The sequence below is a fragment of the Aedes albopictus genome, chromosome 3, assembly GCF_035046485.1.
Source record: "Aedes albopictus strain Foshan chromosome 3, AalbF5, whole genome shotgun sequence".
In the NCBI taxonomy this organism is placed as follows: Eukaryota; Metazoa; Arthropoda; class Insecta; order Diptera; family Culicidae; genus Aedes; species Aedes albopictus.
In genome coordinates this window covers 25,593,246-25,617,846 of record NC_085138.1, presented here as the reverse complement: position 1 = coordinate 25,617,846, position 24,601 = coordinate 25,593,246, and the positions used below count along the sequence as shown (strand labels likewise).

Here is a 24,601-nt window from a genome sequence, read left to right as displayed (position 1 = left end):
CCATACATGCGACACACCAAATCTCGGCTTTTTCGATAACCTGATGTAATTGTTCAAGAAAATAGGTTCAGACCACATTAGAAACTACCGGTTGTGTCCCGGAATCGGTTCCGGGTGTCCCGCCTGAAGCGGCCATATAGAAAAATTCACCAAACCCATGCTTGCGACATATCAAGTCACGACTCTTTAGGTCTTTAGGTAACCTGATGAACGATTAGCATAAAAAAGTTTCAGGCCATATTTGGGACAACTGGTAGTATTCCAGAACCGGTTCCGGGTGTCTCGCCGGAACTGGTCAAATGTAAAAGAGAACCAAACCCAAGCGACACATCAAATGGATTTTTAGGTAACCTGATGAACGGTTAACAAGAAAAAATCTCAAATCATATTTGAGAAAACCAGTAGTGTCCCGGAACCGGTTCTGGGTGTCCCGCCGGAAGTAATTAAATGTAGAAGGGAACCGAACACATGCATGCGACACTTAAAATAGCGACTTTTTCGATAACCTGAAGAAAGATCAGCAAGAAAATAGTCTCAGACCACATTTCAGACCACAGGCACCGGAAGTTGTCAAATGTAAAAGTGATCCAAACCCGTACTTGCGACACATCAAATAGCACCTTGAATTGCTAGGAAACGGCCTCAGATCTAGCGTTGAGCAATTTTGAATCGGTGTTCACAATAGCGCCCCACATAATCAACCCACAAAAAACTCATATAAAACGAGCTCATCAATTTAATTATTCTGGAAATCACCCGTTCTTACAGCATCCATGCATTTACAATTTCAATGCTAAATCAAATCAAGGACAATGTTTAAACGTACTCTCCTTCAATTGAAATAACTTTGTAGTAATGAAAATTGCATCGAACGCGGAAAGACACACGATTTACAAATTATTCACACAATTTTTGGGGATTCTTTTCAGTAAAATCTCAGTAGTATTTTTGTAATCTTTTCTATGATTGGAATCATTAAAAATCATTGAATATGAAACAGAATCATGCCAAAAACGGGTTCTTTCGATACCATATCTGTTCATTAAAAGACCCAGTATCTTAGCAGAGGAAAGCTGACTGTTTGCCACCGAAATCCAAAAACATTCGCCCAGCTAGGTAATCCAGTTTCCGAGATAAGATATTATATTGACCATTGTTTCGTCGCTAGAAGTCGCCGATTTATACTACTCTTAAAACGACGCTACCGACTGTCGCTTGCTTTCATCATCGACCACGTCATTCCCGATTCTAATCCCCGAAGTGGAGTGGATTTGCCCCAGCATTATTACCATAAACACTGCACAGCAGTCAGTTCGCATACTCTCGTTTCGCGCTGCAAGCTCAACCAACAAAATAAAGGTAGCGATGTCTGAGTCACGTCCCAGTCCCCATCAATGTTGGTGTTTGCGGAATACGATCTCACTTTTATTGCGTCGTCCTCTACGATGATGACCACGAGGAAAACGTTGTCGCTTTCTCCAGAATCGGCGGGTACTTCTAGGAAGAAGAAATAAAAAGTCAATAAAAGTGAACCCTTGAAAAGTTGGATTCACACCTCCCTGGGGTGGCGGTTTCTCGTGTAACGAAGATCCATCCCGAAATATGACGGAATTCCTTGAATTGAGTTGTTTTATCTAGTAGTGGGTAGACGTTTTCAAAGGAATTATGTAATCCGGAAGCTTTCAAGTTGTTGGGGTGATCATCATCATCATCATCAAAAACTTCCAGGTCTGGTGAACTTTTCAGTTTCAGTTTCAGTTGAGCTAGTCGAGTAATCTAAATCTAGATCTAGACCAAAATGTGAAAAGGGCGGAACTATCAGCTTCTTCTGTCCCTGCTAAGCGTGTTTCCATTTATTTATAAAAACTAATCAGATAGAGGGGAGTCTGCTCTATCTGTTACTGGTAAGATATTTCATGAATAATTGTAAATACGCCCCGAGAAAAGCAGACATTCGCAATGGATGTTACGCCCTTTTCACATGTTAGTCGAGATTTGCAAGTTAATATTGCGGTTTGCATTGCAGCCCTTTCCATGGTCGGATCCAACTAACCTTCCAAGTTATCCAGACCGTTGCCAATTCATCAATTTAGAATCCTTGGCAGCGAGGAGAGTTGAACTTCAGCGATTGTTCGTCTTTGATCTCCTCAATGGTAACATCGATTGTCCTACTCTTCTTGGCGAAAATCTCTTAAATGTTCCACCACGACGGTTCCGTCGTTCAATGCTTCTTGCTATTAGACCTGTGCGCCGCCGCCGCCGACACTTTTTGTCTCACGCCGACGCCGACCGAGGTATCGGCGGCGCGCCATACGCCGCTGTTTGTCACGCCGCCGATTTTCATTTTTCACGCCGGTGATCAGTGCACAAACAAAATTAAGTTTACATAAAGTTGAGATAAAAAAAATCTCACGATCACTATCATAGAAGTTTGATTACAATAACTGATTTCTCAACTCTTAGAACACACATTCACATCTCTCCAGAAGTTTTTGGAGTGATGCCTCCAGGAGATCCCCCTAGGTTTCCTCCAGAAAATTCTACAGGGATGCCTTCAAGATGATTTTTTAAGAAGATCTCAGGAAGATCTCGACAGAAGTAACTTCAGAAATTTATTTAGAGAATTCAAAGATGCCTCCTAGAGATACATCAGAGATTCATCTAGAAGAAGATCCTTCAGGGATTCTCATAGGAGGTCCTTCAGAGATTAGTCTGAGAGTTTCTTCATGGATTCCTTCAGAAGTTCCTTCAGGAGTTCCTACAGGAGTTTCTTTGGGAACTAGTCCAGGAGTTTCCTCAGAGATGCCTCCAGGAGATCCTTCAGAAATTCCTGGAATTTGTTCAAGAATCCCTCCTGAAATTTCTTCAGAGATTCCTCTTGGAAATACTTCGGGATGCCTAGAGATTCTTTCAGGAGTTCTTTTAAGGATTGCTCTACAAGTTCCTTCGGTGATCTCTCAGGGATCACCCTAATAGCTCCAGGAGGATTCAGGGATGCCTCCAGGTGTTTATTAGGAATTACTTCAGAAGTTCCCTAAGCTATTTCAACGGGAGTTCGTTCATGTATCCTTCCAGAAGTCCCTTTAAAGATTCTTTTAGGAGAAATTCATAAATGCCACCTGGAGATCCATCAAGATTCCCGTGAGAAGTTTCTTCATCAGTTCCTGCAGGAGGTCTTTAGAAATTAGTCCAACATTCCATCAGAGATTTCTCCAGGAGTTTCAGCGATTCTTGCAGATGTTTCTTCAGAGATCCCTCCTGAATTTCTTCAGGGATTCCTACAGAAGTTCCTTCAGAGAAACTTATACGAAGATTCAAGGATACCTCCAGGGGAATTCAGGGATTACCCCAGAAGTTTTTCAGGGATTCCTATATAAGAGTTCCTTCCAAGATTCCTTCAGGATTCCTTAGGGGATTTCACGAGAAGTTCCTTTAGGAGTTCTTCCAGGGATCGCTTCTGGGGTTCTTTCAGATTGTAGGTTGAGATTGAGATTTTTCCAGGAAGACTCACGGATGCCTCCAGCAGTTACATCAGAGATTTCTCCAGAAGCTGAATCAGAAATTCCTACAGGAATTGCCTTAGGGAATCTTGTAGGAGTTTCTTCATTAATTCCCTTAGGATTATAACTAGGCATATATCCAGGATATTCTTGAGGGATCTTTCATGGAGATTCCACAAGAATTCCTCAAGGATTTCCTTTTGGAAATCTTTAGAGGAATTCTTTAGAGAATACCTCCTGTAAATCCTTCCCCCTACTCGGAAAGATCCGCTGAAAATCCTTTGGGAATTCCTACGCTGGAATCCCTGCAAGGATTTCTCCTGCAGTTTTTTCGGGGATTCCTCCTAGACTTCCTTCAGTGGTTCCCCTGGACTTCCTTCGAGGATTCCACCTGGCCTTTTTCCTGGAATTCTTTCGGGGATTCCTCTTGGAATTCCTCCGGAGATTCTTCCTAGATTTTCTTTCGGGGTTTCCCCCTAGACTTCCTTCGTGGATTCCTCCTGCAATTCTTTCGGGGATTCATTCTAATATTCCGTCAAATTTCTTTGGTGATTCCTCTTAGAATTCCTTCGGAGATTCCACCTGGATTCCTTATGGAGTTCCTCCAGGGATTTTTCCTGCATTTCATTTAGGGATTCCTCTTGGACTTCTTTCGGGGATTCCTCCTAGAATTCATTCTGGAATGTCTCCTGGAATTCCTTCGGGTATTCCTCCTGGATATCCTTCATGGATCCATCCTGAAATTTTTTCGGGGTTTCCTCCTGGAATTTCTTTGATGGTTTCTCTTAGAATTCCTTCGGAGATTCCTTCTGGATTGGTTCAGGTATTCCTCATGGAATTCCTTCAGGAGCCTTTCTGAAATTCCTTTGGGGTTTTCTTCTGGAATTGCTTCATTGATTTCTCCTAGAATTCCTTCGGGGATTCCTCCTGGACTTCCTATGGGGATTCCTCCTGAAAATCCTTCGAGTATTCCGCTTGGAAATGCTTCGGAAATTCCTCCCAGATTTGCTGCAGGCGCTCCTCCTGGGATTTCTGCAGGGATTTCTCCTGTAATTTCTTCGGGGATTTCTCCTGGAATTCCTTCAGGAATTCTTCAAGGGATTCCTTCGGGTATTCCTGCTGGACTTCCTTCAGGGCTTTCTCCTGGGCTTCCCTCGCGGACTCCTCCTGAAACTCCTTCGAGGATTTCTCCTGGAATTCTTTCGGGAATTCCTCCGGAACTTTCTTCGAGGATTCCTTCTGAAATTTCTTCGGGGATTCCTCTTAATATTCCGTCGGGGATTCCTCCTGAAATTTCTAGGTTTGCCGGGTCAGCTAATAAATAAATAAAGAAATATTCTCAATATACCAAATGGCGTTTCCCTAGCTATGGCGAAGAAGTTAGAATCTAAACAAAATCATTGCCATGAACATTCAATAGCTATGTTGTGTGTGATAATGATGTTCATTTGGCTAACATGCATCTTCATGTGAATCAATATACTGTTATCGATCTGGGAAACCCACAGGAACTCTATTGCTCAAAGTCATTTTCGATATCGAGACACTTGCATCCAAGCATGTGTCGTGTCCTATCCGGAGTTCTGAGGTTCCTTAACTCCCTCTATCCTGTTGTGCCTGCTACTTGTCTGTAGTGAGCTAACTAAGTAAGTCGAGCGTCAACCTAGGTCGATAAAAGCTCAATCCCGAACAAGAAGCCATTCCGTTATGAAGAAACAGCTGTTCGATACCACCGCACTTGGTTGCTGATAATAATCCGGAACCACGATATTTTGTCCGTGACAGCTTCTGAGTTGTGCCGGATCTACCTAGTCCTAAGAGATTGGGTGAGAATATTCATTTTTATCTTCCATTTATGCCATAGCGAGTAATCGTTCAATTCTTAAGCTTAAAACGGGCTGGGAGCAACACATTTTCTCATTTCAGAGAATGACGCGAGCCTAGCCATCGAGCCTGGACATTGGGCGGAAATTCCAGAAAGAAGCGCTTCAATAGAGTGACATTAGTTTTCTTACCAACGTCACTCCCAACGTTTTTGCTCCCTGTATCATATTTTATATGGAGCGGCTGACGAGATGTCACCGTTCTATGATAATATTCAATTGTATACAACGACGCTGCACAGTAGCTCTGTCCGCTTGAATATTTGTAATGCATTTCTGATACCTTGCAAGTACTGATAATTACAAGAAAAACGATAAAAATAGTCGATTTTATCATTTTCCAAGATTCTTCCAAGAGATGGCTGTATATGTGTAGACTAGATTAGGCTTGATTAGACCTGCCGAAGCTTCGAGTAGCCATGGTTCCTTCTCAATTGAATTTATTGATGCTCGTCTCTTCTTGAAATTACGTAAAGCAACAAATGAGTGTTTGCGGGTGCCCCCAAGGGGGAGTCTTATTACCCACAGAGAATAGCAGTTTTCACACTTTGGCTTTGCCATCGATTCACTACTTCATGTTGGCATGTATGTATGTGGATCAGCACCATGTTCATCCCGATCTAAAGCAATTTTCTGACGGAATTACTGAACGGGTGCCGTCTTTCGGATGGCTAGCTCTTCTATGGATGTATTCGTAAATGTATGTTATGATAAATGCCTCCTATAAGCACTCCGTGGGTTTATTCTGAAATTTATCTAAGGATTTCCATAGGGATTCTTTCGGGAATGCCTCTTAGGAATTTCTGCTGGAAATTGTTTTTCCAAATTCTACCAGGGATTTATCCAAGGATTTAAAATAAATATCTGTGGATGCCTTTAGTTATTTAGTCCAGGAATTATTAAAATAATATATCCAGGATTCCTCTATAGATTTCCCTATATGGCTTCCTCTATGGATTTGCCGAGGTTATTCGTGGAATTACTCCAGAATTTCCATTTGGTATTTCTGCTAGAGTATCTCTTGGTATTGCTTCCAGAATGTCTCTTGTGATTTCTTCCGGTATCCCTACAGAGATTCTTCTAGAAATTGTTGCTGGCTACTCTCCTGCATTTCCTGCTAGAATTTATCAAGTCATTTCTGCAGGAACTTAAACAGTAACTGCTCCAGCTATTCCCCACAACTATTTTCGAGAATTCTTCCCTGGATTTCTTTAAGAATTTCATCTGAAGTCCTAACAGTGATTTCTTCAGAGATTTCCTACACTGATTCTTCCAGAAATCACTCCACCAGAGATTTAGCCAGAAATTCCTCTAGTGATGCTTCCATGGATGCCTCTAGAGATTTTTTTTTCCAAGATTGCAATATGGGATTGTGATGAAATACACAGAGATCGTATTCAAACACATGAAATGTTTGATTCTAGAAGTATCTTTCTGAAGCTTTTTGACGAGATGTTCCAAGCAAGGTTCCAATGTTGTTTTTAAATGTCGTTGGTGGTGAGAGCATGGGTGGGAATATCGACTAATCTGTAATTCTAGGCATATTTATCCCTTCCTGAGATGATTTCCAAGCAAGATTCTTGTTCGAAAACGCCAAGTAGCTATTTGCTAGTAGTAGTATATAAACCGCTGGACTTTTTTCAAGAGATTCCTTGACGCACCAAGTGTAACAGAATCTGCATCTCAACTTTTCTGATGGAGTTTTTGGAGAAATCCCTTTCTGATTTTTGCTGATATCATGATATAATAATAGTTATGATTCCTGCACAAATTTCTACTGTAAAGCGTTCAGATTTTTCTTAATTATTTTATGCTGTGATTCCTTTATGGATTTCCACAAGCATTTCTCCAGATTTTTTTCAGAAATTCTTGCTGAAAATTCACTTGAGATTCCTTCAGGAATTCTTCCTGGGATTGCTTCTGTAATGCTGCTGGGAAGTTCACAATGAAATCTTACTAGGATATCGCAGACAATACCTGCTGGGAACCCTCCAGAAACGCTTGGGGGACTCCTAAGAGCAAATACTGAAGAAATCCCAGCTGAATTTATATGGGAATCCTTGGAGAAGCCCCTGGAACAATTTCTGCAAGAATTTCTAGAGAAATTCCATCAGGCCGTTGCGGCAGAACTCCAAGATGATTTCTCCATGGATTCCTCTAAAAGGTCTCCGCCGAATTATAAAAACGTTCCTTCAGTAGTTTCACTAGGAAATTCTCAAGGGATGCCCACTGAGATTCTTGCGGAAGTTCTTCCTGTGATTTCTACAGGGATTTTTCAAAATGATTGCTTCACAAATTCCTGTTGGAATTCCCCAACAGAATGCCTGCTGGGTTTCCACCAGGGGATTTTAGATTCCTCTTAAAATTTATCTAAAAACTTCTCTAGGATTACATCTACAAATACTTTGCTGGGATTTTTCCAATTTTTCTTGAGGGGATCAATCCAGCAAACTCTGCTGTAAGTTGTCTATGGATTCCTCCAGAAGCTCACCCAGCGTTTTTAAGGCGATTCCTCAAGAATTCCTCTAGGGATTACAGAAATTCCGCTTCTTATTCTTACTTGAAGTCCTATTCTGATTCTCTTCAGAATTTCTGTTGAAATTGTTCCCGGAATGCTACTAGGATTTTCCCAGTAATACTTGGAGGACTCCTAAGAAACATTACTGAAGAAATCCTAGCTGAAATTGAATGGGAAAACCCACTAATTCCTAAAGAAATCTTGATAAAAAATATTGGAAGAGATTTCCAGAGACATTTCTAAAGGATTTCTTGAGAAATCTCAAGAAGAATTTCTATAAGAATCCGTGAGCGAATCAAAGGAAAAAATGTATATGAGTCCTTGGAAAATCCTCTGGAGCAATCTCAACACGAATTTCTAGAGAAATGCCCTCAGGCTTTAATGGAGGAATTCCAAGAGAAATTCTCCAGGATTCCTCCAAGAGGTCCTCTTGGCATTTCTACATGGATTTAAGCAAAAGCTCCTTCGGAAATTTATGTAGAAAATCCTTTAAGATTTCCAACTGGGATTCTTGCACAAGTTTTTTCTGTGTTTTCTAGAAGAATTCTTCCACAAATTCTTCTTGAAATATCCTCAAGAATACTTGCTGGGTTTCCTCCAGAACTTCTTTCTGTGTTTTCTCTAGAGATTTTCCCAAGGTTTCCTTCAGGAATTTCTCTAGGAACTATCCTGGGCAGGGATGGAAAATGTCGCGGAATTTCATGAAAAAAATGTCATGACATTTTTCTATTCTCACTACTTTCGGTGTAAATTTATGTTCGAACGCATCAACAGTCCATAACGCTGGTTAGTTATTGATAATCAATGATATCGCCAAATAACATTTCCGACTAAGTGCAGTGAAATTAGCAAACGACGAAATGACATTTTTATGACATTTGCCATCTCTGATCCTGGGATTACATCTCGAAGTTCTAGCTGGGATTCCTCCAATTATTCTTGAGGGGATTCATCCAGCAATCCCTGCTGTCTGTAACTTTCCTATGGATTCCTCCAGAAATTCACGCAGATTTTTTCATGGGATTCCTTCAGAATTCCTCTAGGGATTCCAGAAATTTCTCTTCGTATTCTCACTGCAAATTCACTTAAGATTCCTTTCAGTATTTTTGTTGAAATTGCTCCTTGAATACCGCCAGGATTTCTCCAGGAATACTTCGAGGACTCCTAAGAAACATTACTGAAGAAATCCTAGCTGATATTGCTTGAGAAAACCCAGCAAAAATTCCTGAAGCGATCTTTGTAAGAATATCTAAAGGAATCCTTCAGAATTTCTGCTGTTATTCCAAGAGAAATTTCTGAAGGAATCCTTGGAGAAATCTCTCGAGAAGAATTTCTATAAGAATCCGTGATGGAATTATAGAAAATAATTGTACATGGGTCCTTGAAAAATTCTCTGGAGCAATCTGAACAAGAATTTGTAGAGAAATCCTATCAGGCATTTTTAAAGGAATTCCAAGAGAAATTCTCCAGCATTCCTCCAAGAGGTCCTCTTGGCATTTCTACATAGATTTAACCAAAGACTCCTTCAGAAATTCTTGTAGAAAATCTTCTAGGCTCTTTGGGATTCTTGCAGAAGTTCCTTCAGTGACTTATACAGGGATTTGTTCAGAAGATTCTTTCACAAATTCTTCTTGGAATATCCTCAAGAATACTTGCTGGGTTCCCTGTAGAAATTCTCCCTGTGTTTCCTCTAGAGATTTTCCTTCAGAAATTCCTCTTGGAATTTATCTAGGAATTACCCTGGGATAACATCTAGAATTTCTTGCTGTTTTTTCAATTATTCTTGAGGGAATTAACCCAGCAATCCCTGCTTTTTGTAACTTGTCTATGGATTCCTCCAGAAGCTTACCCAGAGTTTTTAAGGGGATTCCTCACGAATTCCTCTAGGGATTACAAGAATTCCGCTTCGTATTCCTACTGGATTCCATTCCTCTTCAGATTCCCTTCCGAATATCTGTTGAAGTTGCTCCTGGAATGCGGCTAGGATTTCTCCCGGAATACTTGGAGGACTCCTAAGAGCCATTACTAAAGAAATCCCTAGTGAAAACGTTTGAGAAATCCCAGCAAAAATTCCTGAGGAAATCTTGGTAAGAATATCTGGAGGAATCCTAGCAGAATTTCTGCTGTTATTCCAAGTGAAATTTCTAAAGGAAAATCTCTCGAGAAATCACAAGAAAAGTTTTGTATAAGAGTCCTTGGTGGAATCAAAGGAAAGATTTGTATATGAGCCCTTGGAAAAACCTCTGAAGCAATCTCGGCAAGAATTTCTAGAGAAATTCCATCAGGCATTTGTGCAGGAATTCCAAGAAGATTTCTCCATGGATTCATCCAAGAGGTCCTCTAGGAAATCCTCTGCAAATGCCCACTGGGATTCTTGCAGAAAGTTCTTTCTGTGCAACAGGGAAGAATGCTTGCTGGGTTTTCTTCAGAAATTCATCCTGTGATGTTTCTTTCAGATATTTTCCTAAGGATTCCTTCAGGATTCCTCTTGAAATGTATTCAAAAACTGATCTGGAATTACTTCTAAAAATTATTTCTTAGATTTCTCCAGCTAATCTGGCATAACTTGTCTGGATTCCTACAGAAATACGACCAGAGATTTTTTTTTCATGGGATTCTTTCAGAATTCCTCCAGGGATTTAAGTTTTCTCATTGGAAATCCTCTACAAATTCCTTTGAAAATTTCTGTTGAAATTACTCCAGTAATGCTGCTGGGATTTTTCCAGAAATTCGTGATGGGCATTCTCTAAGAAGTCTTGCCGGAATTCCTCAAGCAGTTCCTGCTGGAAATACTCCAAGAATTCATGGAGGATTTCTAAGACCAATAACTGTAGAAATGCCATCTGTTAATGCTTGAGAAATTCCAGCAAGAATACTTGGAGAAATCTTGGTAGGAGTTCCTAAAGAATTTCTGAAGTTCCTCGGAAAGTGCCTTCTTCCTAGGATTTGTCCAGGATTTCATCCAAGATTCCTCTTAAAGTTCACCCAGGAATTCCTGCTAGAGATTAGAGATTTCTTCAATAATTCTTCTAGAAATGCCTCTTGAAATACATCCAGTGATCACTGCAGGGATTCCCTCAGCAACTTCTACTAGAATTTCTCAAGCATTTGCAGCAGAAATATCTCCAAATATTTGCTCTTGAGAGCCCTTCAAGAATTCCTGGACTCCAGGATTTCATGAGGATTACAGCAGTCATTGCTGGAAGTGTTTCTAATGGAAATGCTGGAAGCATTCTTGAATGAATCCTTGCTATATTTTTTGAGGGTATTCCTCGAGGAATCATTGGAAAAATCTCTGGAGGAACCACAAGAGGAAATTATGGAGGAATGCACCCCTTGAGGTGTCTGAAGAAAACAATTCTGGAGCAGGCATTTCTGGAGGATTTTCGACAGCAATATCTGAAGGAATCTAGGAGAAATTACAGGAATAATTATTGCGGGATTTTTGAACAAGCCCCTGGAGAAATTCATATTGAAGAAATTTTCGGAGATCATTGGACGAATCACAGGAAGAATTCCTGGAAAAACTTAAGGTAAACTCCCTGGAGGAATCCGCGGAAAAGTTCCTGGAGGAATCCTTGTAGGTATTTCTAAAATTTATTGAAGAATTCCATCAGGCACTCCTGGAGGCACTCCTAGAGAAATCTTTTGAGAAATCCTTTTGGAATTTCGCCAAGATATGTCTGATCGCGTGGAGAGTTGCCTTCATAGCTTGCCTGCAGTTGCTACTAAAGACCGAGAACACTCTTCATAACCAGAATGGACAGATTGTTTGTAAGAGGAAAAAGGATGGAACATCTGGAAGTCACAAGACCATTAATCAGGTCATTCTGATTCTCTTCTTCTTCTTCTTCTTCTTCTTCTTCTTGGCGTAACGTCCTCATTGGGACAAAGCCTGCTTCTCAGCTTAGTGTTCTATGAGCACTTCCACAGTTATTAACTGAGAGCTTCCTCTGCCAATGACCATTTTGCATGCGTATATCGTGTGGCAGGCACGAAGATACTCTATGCCCAAGGAAGTCAAGAAAATTTCCTTTACGAAAAGATCCTGGACCGACCGGGAATCGAACCCGTCACCCTCAGCATGGTCATGCTGAATACCCGTGCGTTTACCGCCTCGGCTATATGGGCCCCCATTCTGATTCTCATAGTTTCTGTTTCATGGCAAAACGAAAGAACACAGTACGTATTGCAGCAAGCGTTGGATGTTTCTTTAACATCTTCAAAAGATTATCAAAACCCAACCTAAGTAAACTCTAGAAATATATAAGATAACTTTTACAGAAAGTCGCCTCTCATGCACAGTCTGAATAAGCGACAAAACATCGCTATTTGAAGGAATGTCCGAAAGGAAAAAAACTGGTATCAATTCAAACTATTTTCGAGAACGGTTTACACTTCAGCCCACGCACACCGCGAATTCCACGCTAGTTCTGTTGAGGTAAGATCTCCACGATCTCCATCAAAGACGATCATCCTACTACAATACCCAAGCTTGTTGTTGTTTTCTTTTGGCTGATTATTTACGCTTCCCGCAATCATAATCTCACTTGTTTTGGCCATCAACGAGAGCAAAGCAGTATAGTAATACGATAGACGATTCAATGAGTGAAAAAATAATAAGGAAAAAAATGTGATAGGAATGATGACGAACACCGCGTGGTACAGAAAGGAAAGGGATGATTGAATTATTGCAACGCGTAGCGTTCTCTATGCTGATGGGACTTTCCGATGATAATTTCAGCCAGATTTCGTCGTTCGTAAAAATAAAAACAAAAAACAATCGAAACTGAAAATATACTTCCGCGTATCGGTTGTTCCGCGAACCAAAAATAGAAAATAAAAAAAAAACGAAATTAAACCAGACGGGGAATTGCGTTCGTACACCCCCCAGAGATACTATCAAGATACGGTTGTTTTCCCGAGGGGGGTTTTTAAATGACTCGAAAAGGTTAAGAGAAAAGAAACGTTCGTTCCTACCTTCCAGCAGCCGCTGTATCAGATTATCCACATCCAGATCGTAGTCGGACATTGTTGTGTGTTCTGCTCCTCTGTGTCTCCTGGTAAGAGTTCGACCTTCTTTTCGTCTGTGGTTTCGTTCCGTTCGGTTGCCGCCACTCACTCAATTACTCACTCACTGACTATGACTGTAGGTAAAAAGGCGACGAGCTGTGACTCGCGCGCTCTCTGCGATTGCTACTAAATAGTAGTTAACGCTGGTACTATGTGGTAGTAACTGGATCAAAACCTGATCGTCGTCGGCGTCGTTGTCGTTCTCGTTGGCGACTCTGGTGATCGTCAAGAATAGATTAGTTCCGCTCGCTGGAAGCGATCTTGGAATATTTCTGTTTTTCCTATTTTTTCGGAGCACTGACGTCAATCCCTCCGACACAGACACTCACTTCCACACTCACTTTTCACACTTTGGGCCCAATTTGGGAATTTTCTTCCGAATCTGTGATCACACCGGCGTGGTGAAAATCTTCTCACTACTCACAGACAGAGGCCTCGACGCGCACACCCGCGGCGATCGCGAACGCGAATGATCGGATGATTCACTTCAGAAACACACGCAGAACTATACAACTGTGCCTCTCTCTCTCAGAGCACTACAGAGCAAGAACAACACCCCCGCGTCCTCGTCCGAGATTTTCGATGGTAGTTCCGATTTGATCGAAGCTTCGAGCTAGAAGAAAAGAGACAAAAGGGGAAACAGATGAAAATTTGAAGCTACTCGCAGAATGTAAATTAACGATTTTGGTGGTAAAATTCAAACATGGAACTTCGACAAAACTAATCGAACAGATTTGAAAGAAATCCATCAGACCTTGTAAACCCCAATAGAAGTATTTTCAACGGAAATTCTACCACCAAAGTCAGCGATTCGCATTTAGTGTGCACATTGAGGAAAAACATCCGAACTGCGAACGTCGAGCCGCAATGTTTATTAATAACTGTATCCTCTTTTCGGTGTGCGCACACCACAGTGTAGCTCTGGCTTCTAGCCTAGGGATTGTTTGGAGCAGCGCTCAGCGGTTTGTGGGATTTGAAAACGAAAATCGTTGAGATGGTGCACAGTGGGTCAGCAGTATAGTGGCGGGGGGACAGACAGGTCTCGTTTTCTGAAACGGCTACCCAGCTTGGCTGGGTATCGGTTCTGTGGTGATAACGTGAGGAGAAGTATATTGTGTATTTCACGCCAAATTATTCAAAGTCTGACTGCGATATTTGCAATATTTCTGTGCGATATACCTCTCCAATCACATTTGTATTAGTTTCCCAAATTTTCTGAACAATGTTTCGTTATAAGTCATAAATATGGAACAACACTGACACTGAATATTTTATGAATCCTGTAAACTGCCCCTATTCGCTTCCCGAGCAAAGTCCAACAACAAAATTACAGCAAATCGAAAACATGATTTGTATTCAGCAACAAATTGATATCGCATTTTGATATCATTTTATCTTTACTGAATTTGATTACAAATTTTGCTTTCGGTTTGCTGTCATTTTGAATTATTGTAAATATTTAGTGTTTCAATAGTTTTTAAATCTTTCAGTAAACTATGTAAAGTAATTCTAGGGATATAACATTAGTGTGATTATGTTATTGCATTTATGATTTGATATCGATCGAAAAACTCTACATTTAACGATTTTTCATATTTCTTGTGCTGATAACAAAAAGTTATCAATTTGCTATCATCGATAGCAGGAATTGTTTCCAATTTGCTGTCACATGAACATTTTTCTGCTCTCATTTTTGATGTTTTAACCGTTAAAACGACCAAAACGACAACAACCTGAGTTATCAAAATTTGCAATATCACAACATCAAAATTAGTTTTCAATTTGCTATCAGACTTTGCTCGGGTTATCAGTCCCATGTTTGCTGGGTTTCCTATTTACATGAAACTGTTGTGCGAATGAGGGTAGTAAAGAACACCTATAAAAAAAGCAATATATATAGCGTTTATGTGAAATAATAAAAACTTTATTCATACCTAGCTGTTCTAAAATGGAATTTATTCGGAAGACTTTCTCCTTGAAATGATTCCCACAGTTGCATTGAGAATTCTTCAAGGCGATCATTCAATAATTCCTCCAGGAGCGTCTCTGCCTGCAGATTCCTACGGAAGTTCTCCTGCGAGAATCCCTTGGGAAGTGTGTCATCAGAAATTTATCCACGAGTTACACGAGATATTTATCATGGAAGTTCTAACCGCAGAAGTAAAAGGAAAAATCGTTAATAAAGCCTCTATGAAATTCCTGACGATTTTTTTTTTCGGAGGAATTCCCTGTTCAACTTCATGGAGAAACTTCTGAAAGAATTCCTGGAAGAACTGCTAAAGCAATTCTCCAAGGAACTTCTGAGAGAACTCCCAGAACAGCTTCTAGAGAAAACCCTGGAGGAAATTCTGAAGAAACTCTCAGTGGAACTCCTGAAAGAATTTTCCAGGAAACTCTTCCAAGGGGAATTCCTTTCGAAGGAACTCTTAAATATTTAGAGAAGAACTTCTGGAGATATCTCTGAGAAATGAAACAATTTCGAAGGAAACTCCCAAAATAATGGTCAGAGGAAATCCTTAAGTAATTCTGGAAGAACTCCTGTAAAAATTCCTCGAGGAACTACTTAGAAATCCTGGATATTGTTTTAAGGAACTGCTAGAGGAGCTCCTGAATTATGAAACTTCTCTAAGGATTTGCGGAGAAACTATTTAAGCAGTTTCCACAAGAAATTTTTATACGAACTTTCAAAAGGTTTTCCGGAGGAACTCCTAAAGAAATTATTGAAGAACTCCTCAAGGAATTCCAGGAGGAACTCAAAAAAATGTCTGGAGAAAATCCTGCAGCGATTTGCAATGAAACTTCTTCAGGAATATCCGGAAGAAGTAAAGAAATTCCCCAAAAAAAATGAAACTTTTGAAAGAATTTTCCGATGATGTCATGGGGGGATTCCTGGGAAAACTCTTGAATTAATTTCCGGTGAAACCCCGTATGAACCCCTGAAGAAAATCAATGTTTCGTCCAGCAGTTGATCAGGCCCCACTTTGCGTCTTATTCCCCCGGCGATAGAAAGACGACGAACTACTTCTACTATGATTTATTTGCACCGCAGAGGGGCAGTGCTCCTGCTCTGTGGTGGTACTTTGCTTAAAACTACTTGAGGATATCCTGATAGAAGTCTAGAAGGAACTCTGGAAGAAGTTTTCAGAGCAACTCTTGAAGGAACTTTCGGATGAACTCCTGGAGAAATTCTTGAAGAAACTCCCAAAGAAATATCATGAGAAATTCTGATGGAATTCACGGCGAAAATCTAACATAACATGTGAAATCAGCACCCTTAAAAGATAGCCCGAAGGATGCTCTTTCTGATAAGAGTGATCACGTGCGTGGGTGGATGCAGTTGGGCCCTACAGAGACCGAAACATGTTTGTTAACGAAAAGCACTTTTAGGACATTTCCACATGCTAGAAATCTGGAATTTTCAGATAAATTCTTAAGGGAATTCCTGGAGGCAATCCTGCCAGAATTTTTAGACGAACTTCTGAAATAATTCATGAGGTAACTCCTGAAGATTTCCTGAAAGAAGTCCGGAAGGAATTTCTTAAAGAATTCCTGCATAAAGTCTCGATGAACTTCCTGATGGGACTTTCGGACGAACTCTTGAATGAATTCCGGAGAAACTTCCGGATCAGCTCCTGAGCGCAGAAAGTTCAGGAGAACTCTCTGCGGAACTTTCAATCGAACTCATGAAATAATTATCTGAAAGACCCGTTTAATAACTTTCAGAGAACATTTTTAAAGGAATTCTGAAAACTTCTTAACCGTCCCTCTCCAACGAATTCGAATGTCCATTATGAAACTTAAAAAGTGTTTTTATAAAAAGTGCTAGGAGAAAGGTTAGTCCAAATTTATCCACGTTAAAAAAAAACATTAAGTTCCGAATGAATAGTTGTATCACCCGAGCTTTAATAGTAAACAGTAAAACTATTGAAAAATGTTAGGTTTCTGAGTGCAAACTTTTTAAAGGATGATAAACGGTGAAAAAAATTGTTCTACGCATGTGGTTAAATCTCAACCGTTACGTAGTTATTAAACTTCCCATGTTTTTGACTCTTATTGCCTTAACTGGCCATAACTTGAAAATGGTCAAACGTATCGCAGTTTTTTTTGCCCTTATTCGAAAGAATATTGAATTTTCTATCAAATAGCATCTCTGAATCGATTGGTTTAGTTAAGTGACCAAGTTTTCTAGAGCAAAAAGCTCAAACGTAGTGTTTTAATTTGTTTTTGTCAATTATCTTTAAAACATGCGTAATAACTTAAAATTCTTTCTTTGGCAAACTTGCGGCTCCTGTTTCTATTGCTCCTAAGAGAGCTGGGAAAACTATGCCCGAACTCGCAGGAAATTTTCAAAAAAAAATTCAGCCAAAAAAGCAATAAAAAATGCCCTTGTCTCAAAGCTTCAATCCGAACTCTTGGAACTGGGTTGGTCAGCAAATCTGCTAGCATCCTCTCAGTAGGACAGTAGATGAACTTCACAATTCCAGTCTGCTGTAGATCCTTCGTAAAGTGGTATATTGTGTCTATGTGCTTGGTGCGATTGCTGTATTTTTCCGAATCCAACATATGCAAGCAACTTTGGTTAACCTCAAACATAACGATTTCAGCTTGATCTTCTTCCAGGTCCTTTGGATTTCCGGTCGCATCTGCATTCTGCCCAGTCTGCATCCGCGTAGCCGCAAAGTCCTGTTTGATCCTTCCGGTTGCTGAGGCGTAGTTTCAGATCGATTGTTCCTTTTAGGTACCGAACGATTCTTTTGAACTCATTCCTGTCACTCTTGGTAGGCTTGGTCATTTTTCGACTTAGGATTGACACCGAGACAGAGATATCCGGTCTGGTGTTAACCGAAATGTTACCGAAATGTTGCCCCACCAGTTTTTGATATTGATGGTTGTCGGGTAGTAATTCTTCTTCTTCATCTTGTTTGCCGTATCTAGTATCTAATGGGATGACCGATACTTTTGCTTCTCCTAGTCCAGTCTTCTGGTGTGTGTAGAAATCCCCAGCTTCGTCGCGCTCAACTTCGATCCCAAGGTAATACCGCACGTAACCTAGGCTGCTTATTTCGAAGCTTCTTGATAGTGCACACGCCAAAGCATCGATCAACTCTCGTCTTCACTGGCAACGATTAGGTCATCTACGTATACCAGCACATAGCAATGTTAACCATTCGAAAGCTTCTTGTACAGGCAGGGATCCGCTTCGCATCGGTTGAATCTTTGCTCCACAAGAACTTGATGCAATCGGTGATTCCATGAACGTGCTGCTTGTTTTAGGGCATACATTTCTTCAAACGGCACATCTTATCCTCTTGTCCTTTAGCCGCAAACCCTGGAGGCTGCTTCATAAAAATCTCCGCTGTCTTCACGTCATACTGCTTTACGATCATTCCTCGTTTTGCTGCTACTGGCATCAGGGTCCTAAACGTGGTCTGCCGAACTACAGGAGCGAAAACCGGCTTGAAGAATCATCTCAGAACGTTCACCTCCGATCCGGTTCTTCCGCTTCTACCATTAATCGAGCAATTTACCTTTGACTAAGTTCAGCGTGAGGTCTTCATCCGGTCTTGCTTCCAAAGCAGTCACTAGCATTTCATACTCTTCTGGCAAGCTGCTGCGTAACGAGCCATTGATCGTCCAGTACTTTCTCCGGCGCCAAATCGTTCAGTTTCTCAAAAAGTTCGGTAAGCTTCGCAATGTGGACTTCCATGTCTCCATGCTTCTCCAGACGCAACTGGCAAATCTTCCACATCACGGAGACCTTCGTGCTCATGGTACGCTTGACATGGAATTTCTCCAGGCTGCCCCACGCTTCACCTGCTGACTTCGTCTTTCTGTTATGAACAAGTTGATTATCTTCAACGACCAATCCGATGGTTGCCAACGGAAGTTCGTCTTTGTTCTTCCACGCTTCAGTAACTGGTTCCGGTTTCTCCTCCTTGACGGCCGACAAGCATCCTTCCTTGACCAAAAGAAGCTTCATCCAAAAACTCCAATTGTCATAGTTGGATCCGTTGAGCCTTGGAAACGACACCAGCTTCTCTGCCATGGTTGAACTGTCTTGGAATTTTCTCCAAATCCAATGCACGGGGAATCGATAGCTTATGTGGTCCGATTGCTGGATCTTGACAGCTTTAGGTTTTTTTTTTACCAGGAAACGAAACTCGAACGGAAAAGTTCAACGATACTGAGTGCTGTTTACAAGATACTCTCTCAAATTTTATACCGCCGTCTATCACCGATTGCAAGAGAGTTCGTATGGCAATATCAGGCTGGATTTATGGGTGAACGCGCTACAACGGACCAGATATTCGCCATCCGCCAGGTGTTGCAGAAGTGCCGCGAATACAACGTGCCCACACATCACTTGTTCATCGATTCCATATCGGCGTATGATACAATCGATCGAGAACAGCTATGGCAGATTATGCACGAATACGGATTTCCGGATAAACTGATACGATTGATCAAGGCGACGATGGATCGAGTGATGTGCGTAGTTCGAGTATCAGGGACACTCTCGAGTCCCTTCGAATCTCGCAGAGGGTTACGGCAAGGTGATGGTCTTTCGTGCTTGCTGTTCAACATTGCTTTGGAGGGTGTAATAAGAAGAGCGGGGATAAACACGAGTGGGACGATTCTCACGAAATCCGTTCAGCTGCTTGGTTTCGCCGATGATATTGATATTATTGCTCGTAAATTTGAGACGATGGCGGAAACGTACAGCCGACTAAAGAGTGAAGCCAGGCGAATCGGATTAGTCATTAATGTGTCGAAGACAAAGTACATGATGGCAAAGGGCTCTAGGGAGGAATCACCGCGCCCGCCTCCCCGAATTTATATCGACGGTGATGAAATCGAGGCGGTTGAAGAATTCGTTTACTTGGGCTCACTGGTGACCGCCGACAACGACACCAGCAGAGAAATTTAGAGGCGCATTGTGGCAGGAAATCGTTCTTACTTTGGACTCCGCAGAACTCTACGATCGAATAAAGTTCGCCGTAACACGAAGTTAACCATCTACAAAACGACCGGTTTACGTCCTCTATGGGCACGAAACATGGACCCTACGTGCAGAGGACCAACGCGTCCTTGGAGTTTTCGAAGGTGTTGCGTAGCATCTACGGCGGAGTGCAGATGGAATACGGGACTTGGAGAAGGCGAATGAACCACGAGCTGCATCAGCTGCTGAGAGAACCATCCATCGTCCATACCGAGAAAATCGGGAGGCTACGGTGGGCGGGTCACGTCATCAGGATGTCGGATAGCAACCCGACTAAAATGGTTCTCGAGAGTCATCCGACCGGTACAAGAAGACGTGGAGCGCAGCGAGCTAGGTGGGTCGAGTGGAGGACGATCTGCGGACCCTACGCAGAGTGCGGAACTGGAGACAAACAGCCATGGACCGAGTGGAATGGAGGCGGCTACTATGTACAGCAGAGGCCACCCCGGCCTTAGCCTGATCGGTAAGGTAAGTACGGGAGTTTGGTTTTGGTTCCACAAATTTGATTTAGGGTTTCCTCCAGGAACTCCTGGTGGATTTCCAGAAGAAATTCTAGGCGTATACTCTTTTTCTTATCGTAGAGAATTCCCATAAGGAACTCCTGGATTGGAGATAAACCAGTCGCGTACTGAAAATCTCCTTAATAAAGCTAATAATAATAAAAGGAACTCCGGGAATATTTTTAGACAAAGAAAAACTCATGGAAGAATCCCATAAGAAACTCCTTAGGTATTTTCAAAAGAAACTTCTGGAAGCTTTCTATAATCAACTCGTGAAAGGATTTCAAAGGATCACCAATAGGACTCCCAAAAGCCATTTCTGGAAGCTTATCAAAAGAAACTTTTGAAGATTTGTCAAGGGTGCTCCTGGAGAATATCTCCAAGGAAACCTTGAAGGATTTTCAGAAGGAGCCCCTGGACTATTTCCAGAAGGGACCCTTGGATCATTTTTGGAAAGAAGTTTGGGAGAATTCAGAGAAGGAATATCTGGAGGATTTCCATATTGTATTTATGACTTAAACTGCCTATGATCGCATAATTGTCCCATATGAATAAGAAATCCTGCAAATATGGGACTGATATGCGAACATAGGCAGTAACTCCTTTAAGATTCCTAAAAGGATCTCGTGGAAGAAACTCTTGACGCAGTGCCAAATCCTAGGGGTATTCCAAAGGCGATTGTAGAGAGCATTTTTCAAAAACTTTAGGGAGTTCCAGAAGATATTACTGAAGGAATTCCAGATGCTTCTGGAAAAATCTCAGATGAGTTCAAGAAGATTTTCCTGGAAGAATCCTATCAGGAAATCTTTAATAAAAACCAGATAAACTGTTGCAAGAAACCCAGAAAGAATTTCTGGGTAAATAAATGATATCTACATAGTCACAGAATTCTCAGATAATTCCAAAATACTTCCAAGGTAAATGGAATTCCTTGATAATTTCAAGTTGTTTCATGTCTTATTCATTGTACTCATTAATTTAGATATTAGCCAAAACCATTCTAAGTTTTTAATGCTTTTACTTAGTAGTTATAGATATTTTGACGAAATGCTGAGATTCTCGTTGACTTTCGACTAATTTCTAAAGTAGACTTGATCAATTTTTACGCATTCTTCTCCCAACGAATCAAAACGCAACATCTATCGATAAATCACATTTTCTGGGTTACTTTCATTGAACCATCCCAACCCAAAATCAAGTTTCATTGTGAAACCCATCTCCTTTCCCACTGTGCACCAGGATTAACGAGGGTAACTTTCGTCCGGAGCGCTGCGACGTCCGACGGAGGTCATCCCGAGCGGGCGGCCACTGCGCGGGGCATGTGAATGTTGTTGTTCCCTTCTTCTGTGTCGTTACTATCCGCCCTCTCGTGAATGTGTGTGCTTCACTTTTCATCGTCTCGTGTTTATTCTTCATTTTTTCACTTCAAAAAGTTGCCCTGCCTTCTGTCCACCGCAGGTCGATTCCCCCTTTAAATCACCCTAGGTTTACGGTTCTTCACACTCGTCTTCGTCACGTTTTTTTACCCTGTTTTTTTCGCACTACTTTGTGTGAGCTTTGCTGGAATCCGACACACGCAATGACTGATATATTTACAAATACACTGTCAGCCACTTCTCTAGCTGGACTGGGTGATAATGATCCATCACACAATCACACAATATCTTCCCTTTTTTGCACAAGACACGACCTATATGGCACTGGCAAGTTTAAATCCCCCTGTTCCGCGCACACTGACTGACTGACTGACTGACTGGTCCCGGATGACAACAGCTGGCAAGAAAATTGCCCGTACTTCCTTCGAAAGGAACACTCACTCATTCAAATCGCACAGATCTGCGTTTATTTTATTTACTTCCCCCGCATCTGTCAGAATCCCACAGACAACCGAAACTCCCGGATTGCTACGCACGGATCGGAATTCCTTCACACACTGAACGAAATTTTCTTCCCGAATTGAAGTTTTCTCGCACACACACCCTTTTTCATCAGAGATGCCACGATGAGCGAAAAAAAAACTGTAATCTAGATCACCGCCATGCGATCGTCTCTGCTCATCCGTCGCACACCACCACTCGTCCGCTAGATCCGACACAATTCCGCAAAAATAATGAATACACTGAAGTTTTTTTTTACGACGGTAATGGTCCCGCGTAAAAAAAAACCGCGTAAAAAAAAACCGCGTTATTTCAAGACCCGTCGTAAAAAAAAACCGCGTTATTTCAAGACCCGTCGTAAAAAAAAACCGCGTTATTTCAAAAAACGTCGTAAAAAAAGTCAAGTCACGTTAGATGTGGTGCTGACTATTTTACGCGTGTTTTTGAAAAAACGCGGATTTTTTTTACGACGGTTTTTGAAATAACGCGGTTTTTTTTTACGACGGGTCTTGAAATAACGCGGTTTTTTTTTAGGACGGACCGCGTAAAAAAAACCGCGTAAAAAAAAACCGCGTAAAAAAAAACCGCGTAAAAAAAAACTTCAGTGTAATCGGGAGCACTAATTTTCATTCCCCCAGCACAACATTCGCACGACGGCACAAAACGTGCACCGCTTCTCGTCAGGGGTGACTACTACGATGATACGCAATAAAAAAAAATAAAATCAGATTTTTCCCTCCCGGTTTACAGTCCGTGTCCAATCCAATCGAATCAAAATCCGTCCGGATGAAGAAGAAAATATTCACCTTTCTCGGCTCACACCCAATTCCGAAATTCCAAATTCCGAGCACTCTCCGACTGATGATGGACCGAGAACCGCACCACAATCTTCACACACCGCACACTCTTGGAGAACGCGCAACGAAAACGCGGAACTTCGATCTGCTGCCAGTCGCGGAAAATGCTACTAATCGAATGATGAGACAGTGGCTGGCTTCGCTGGACACACACCGACCGGAACGGAACGCGGCTTTGGTAGTAGATTCGTCGACTCAACTCGGTAGTAGCTGTGGCACTCGGACTCGGCTTCCTGGCTCGCTCGCAAAGTATATTCACATCACACACCGCACGGCACGACGACACGAGAATGAAGAAGACTCGCTCGGCGTTCGCTCAAACTTTTTTTTTTTTCTGGTGATGGGCGTGTGTTTGTGTGTCGGAGTGCGGACGATTGTCGTGCTCACGCACACAACGACACCGATTCATCGTTTGATGCGCAAATCGAACAGGAAAACGATAAGTAGCTTGGCAGGGCTGTCTGTCGTCAGGGGTGTGCACAATGTTGCCCGTTTCGTGCGTAATTTTTGAACAGGAAATAAAAAATCCCAGCAAGTAAAATGCATGTTAGACAACTGCGAGACGTTCGTAAGACATGCTGCTGCTCGCCTGTGATTAACCTTTTTGTTTTTCTTTTTATAGGACCGACCCACTAAAACCTCATTCTCTCAACCTTACCTTCGCGGAGCGCCGGTCAGGGACGACTTCGAGAAAAGGAGGGGGCCGTACGAGCACCCTCTGATGGTAAGCGCTCCACCAGCTACCGCTTTAAGTTGTCCTCTCTCTCTCCCCTGGAAGATTGCTTCCTGGCTGACACTACAGCACAGAACAGATGTGTATCTTCGAACAAATTTGAAGTTTCGAGGTGGAAGTGGCAAAATTTTCACTGGGAGAACTAGATTGGAACCAATTTCCTTGGAGAAATAAAAATCATCAAAGCGTACCTCGCTCCCGCCCTATGCTCGCTGTACAAAAAAGCTTGCTTTCCACCACCAGGTCCAGCAATCAAACGAGCGGCTCTTTTCGTGATGAAGATTCACCCCCGTGACTACAGACTTGAACTCAAGCTCCCTGATAAAGCCCTTCAACTTGCTGTTGGTCGGCTTGCCATTTTCTCTGTACTGTTGTATATGTTGGATCCCAGCAATCATTTGTATACAAATATATCCAAACCGCATTTAGTTCACCACTGGACTGCGCACTGAGTCTGAAGTGCGAAAACGTAAATAAAACTGCGCTGTTGCCGCTGGCCACACTGCCTCTTGATGTGTCAAAAGAGGCAATAATGAGTAACAAAGAAGCCTCAAATAGATAAAATGTTAGATTACGAGAGCCAGCGAGACGTAAAACCCTGCCGAAATGGTCAGGATAGTTGCACGAATTTATTAGATACTATTATTTCTTGCATTGTTT

The 24,601-nt window shown here is 41.7% G+C and overlaps 1 protein-coding gene across 2 annotated transcripts in view; it reads right to left on the bottom strand.

The window, feature by feature from the left end:
- LOC109418407 (serine/threonine-protein phosphatase PP1-beta catalytic subunit) overlaps positions 1-23,502 on the bottom strand; it is a 278,303-nt gene extending 254,801 nt beyond the window's left edge. The window contains exons 1-2 of one of the 2 annotated variants that reach the window (XM_062855357.1): positions 23,158-23,502; positions 12,882-13,587 (exon numbers count right to left, since the gene is read on the bottom strand). In XM_062855357.1, the coding sequence (XP_062711341.1) occupies positions 12,882-12,933 (52 nt within the window). In that variant the 5' untranslated portion in view covers positions 12,934-13,587; positions 23,158-23,502. The remainder of the gene's footprint in view (positions 1-12,881; positions 13,588-23,157) is intronic. The other variant, XM_029865674.2, reaches the window with a different exon arrangement.
- Between the last annotated feature and the right edge of the window lie 1,099 nt (positions 23,503-24,601).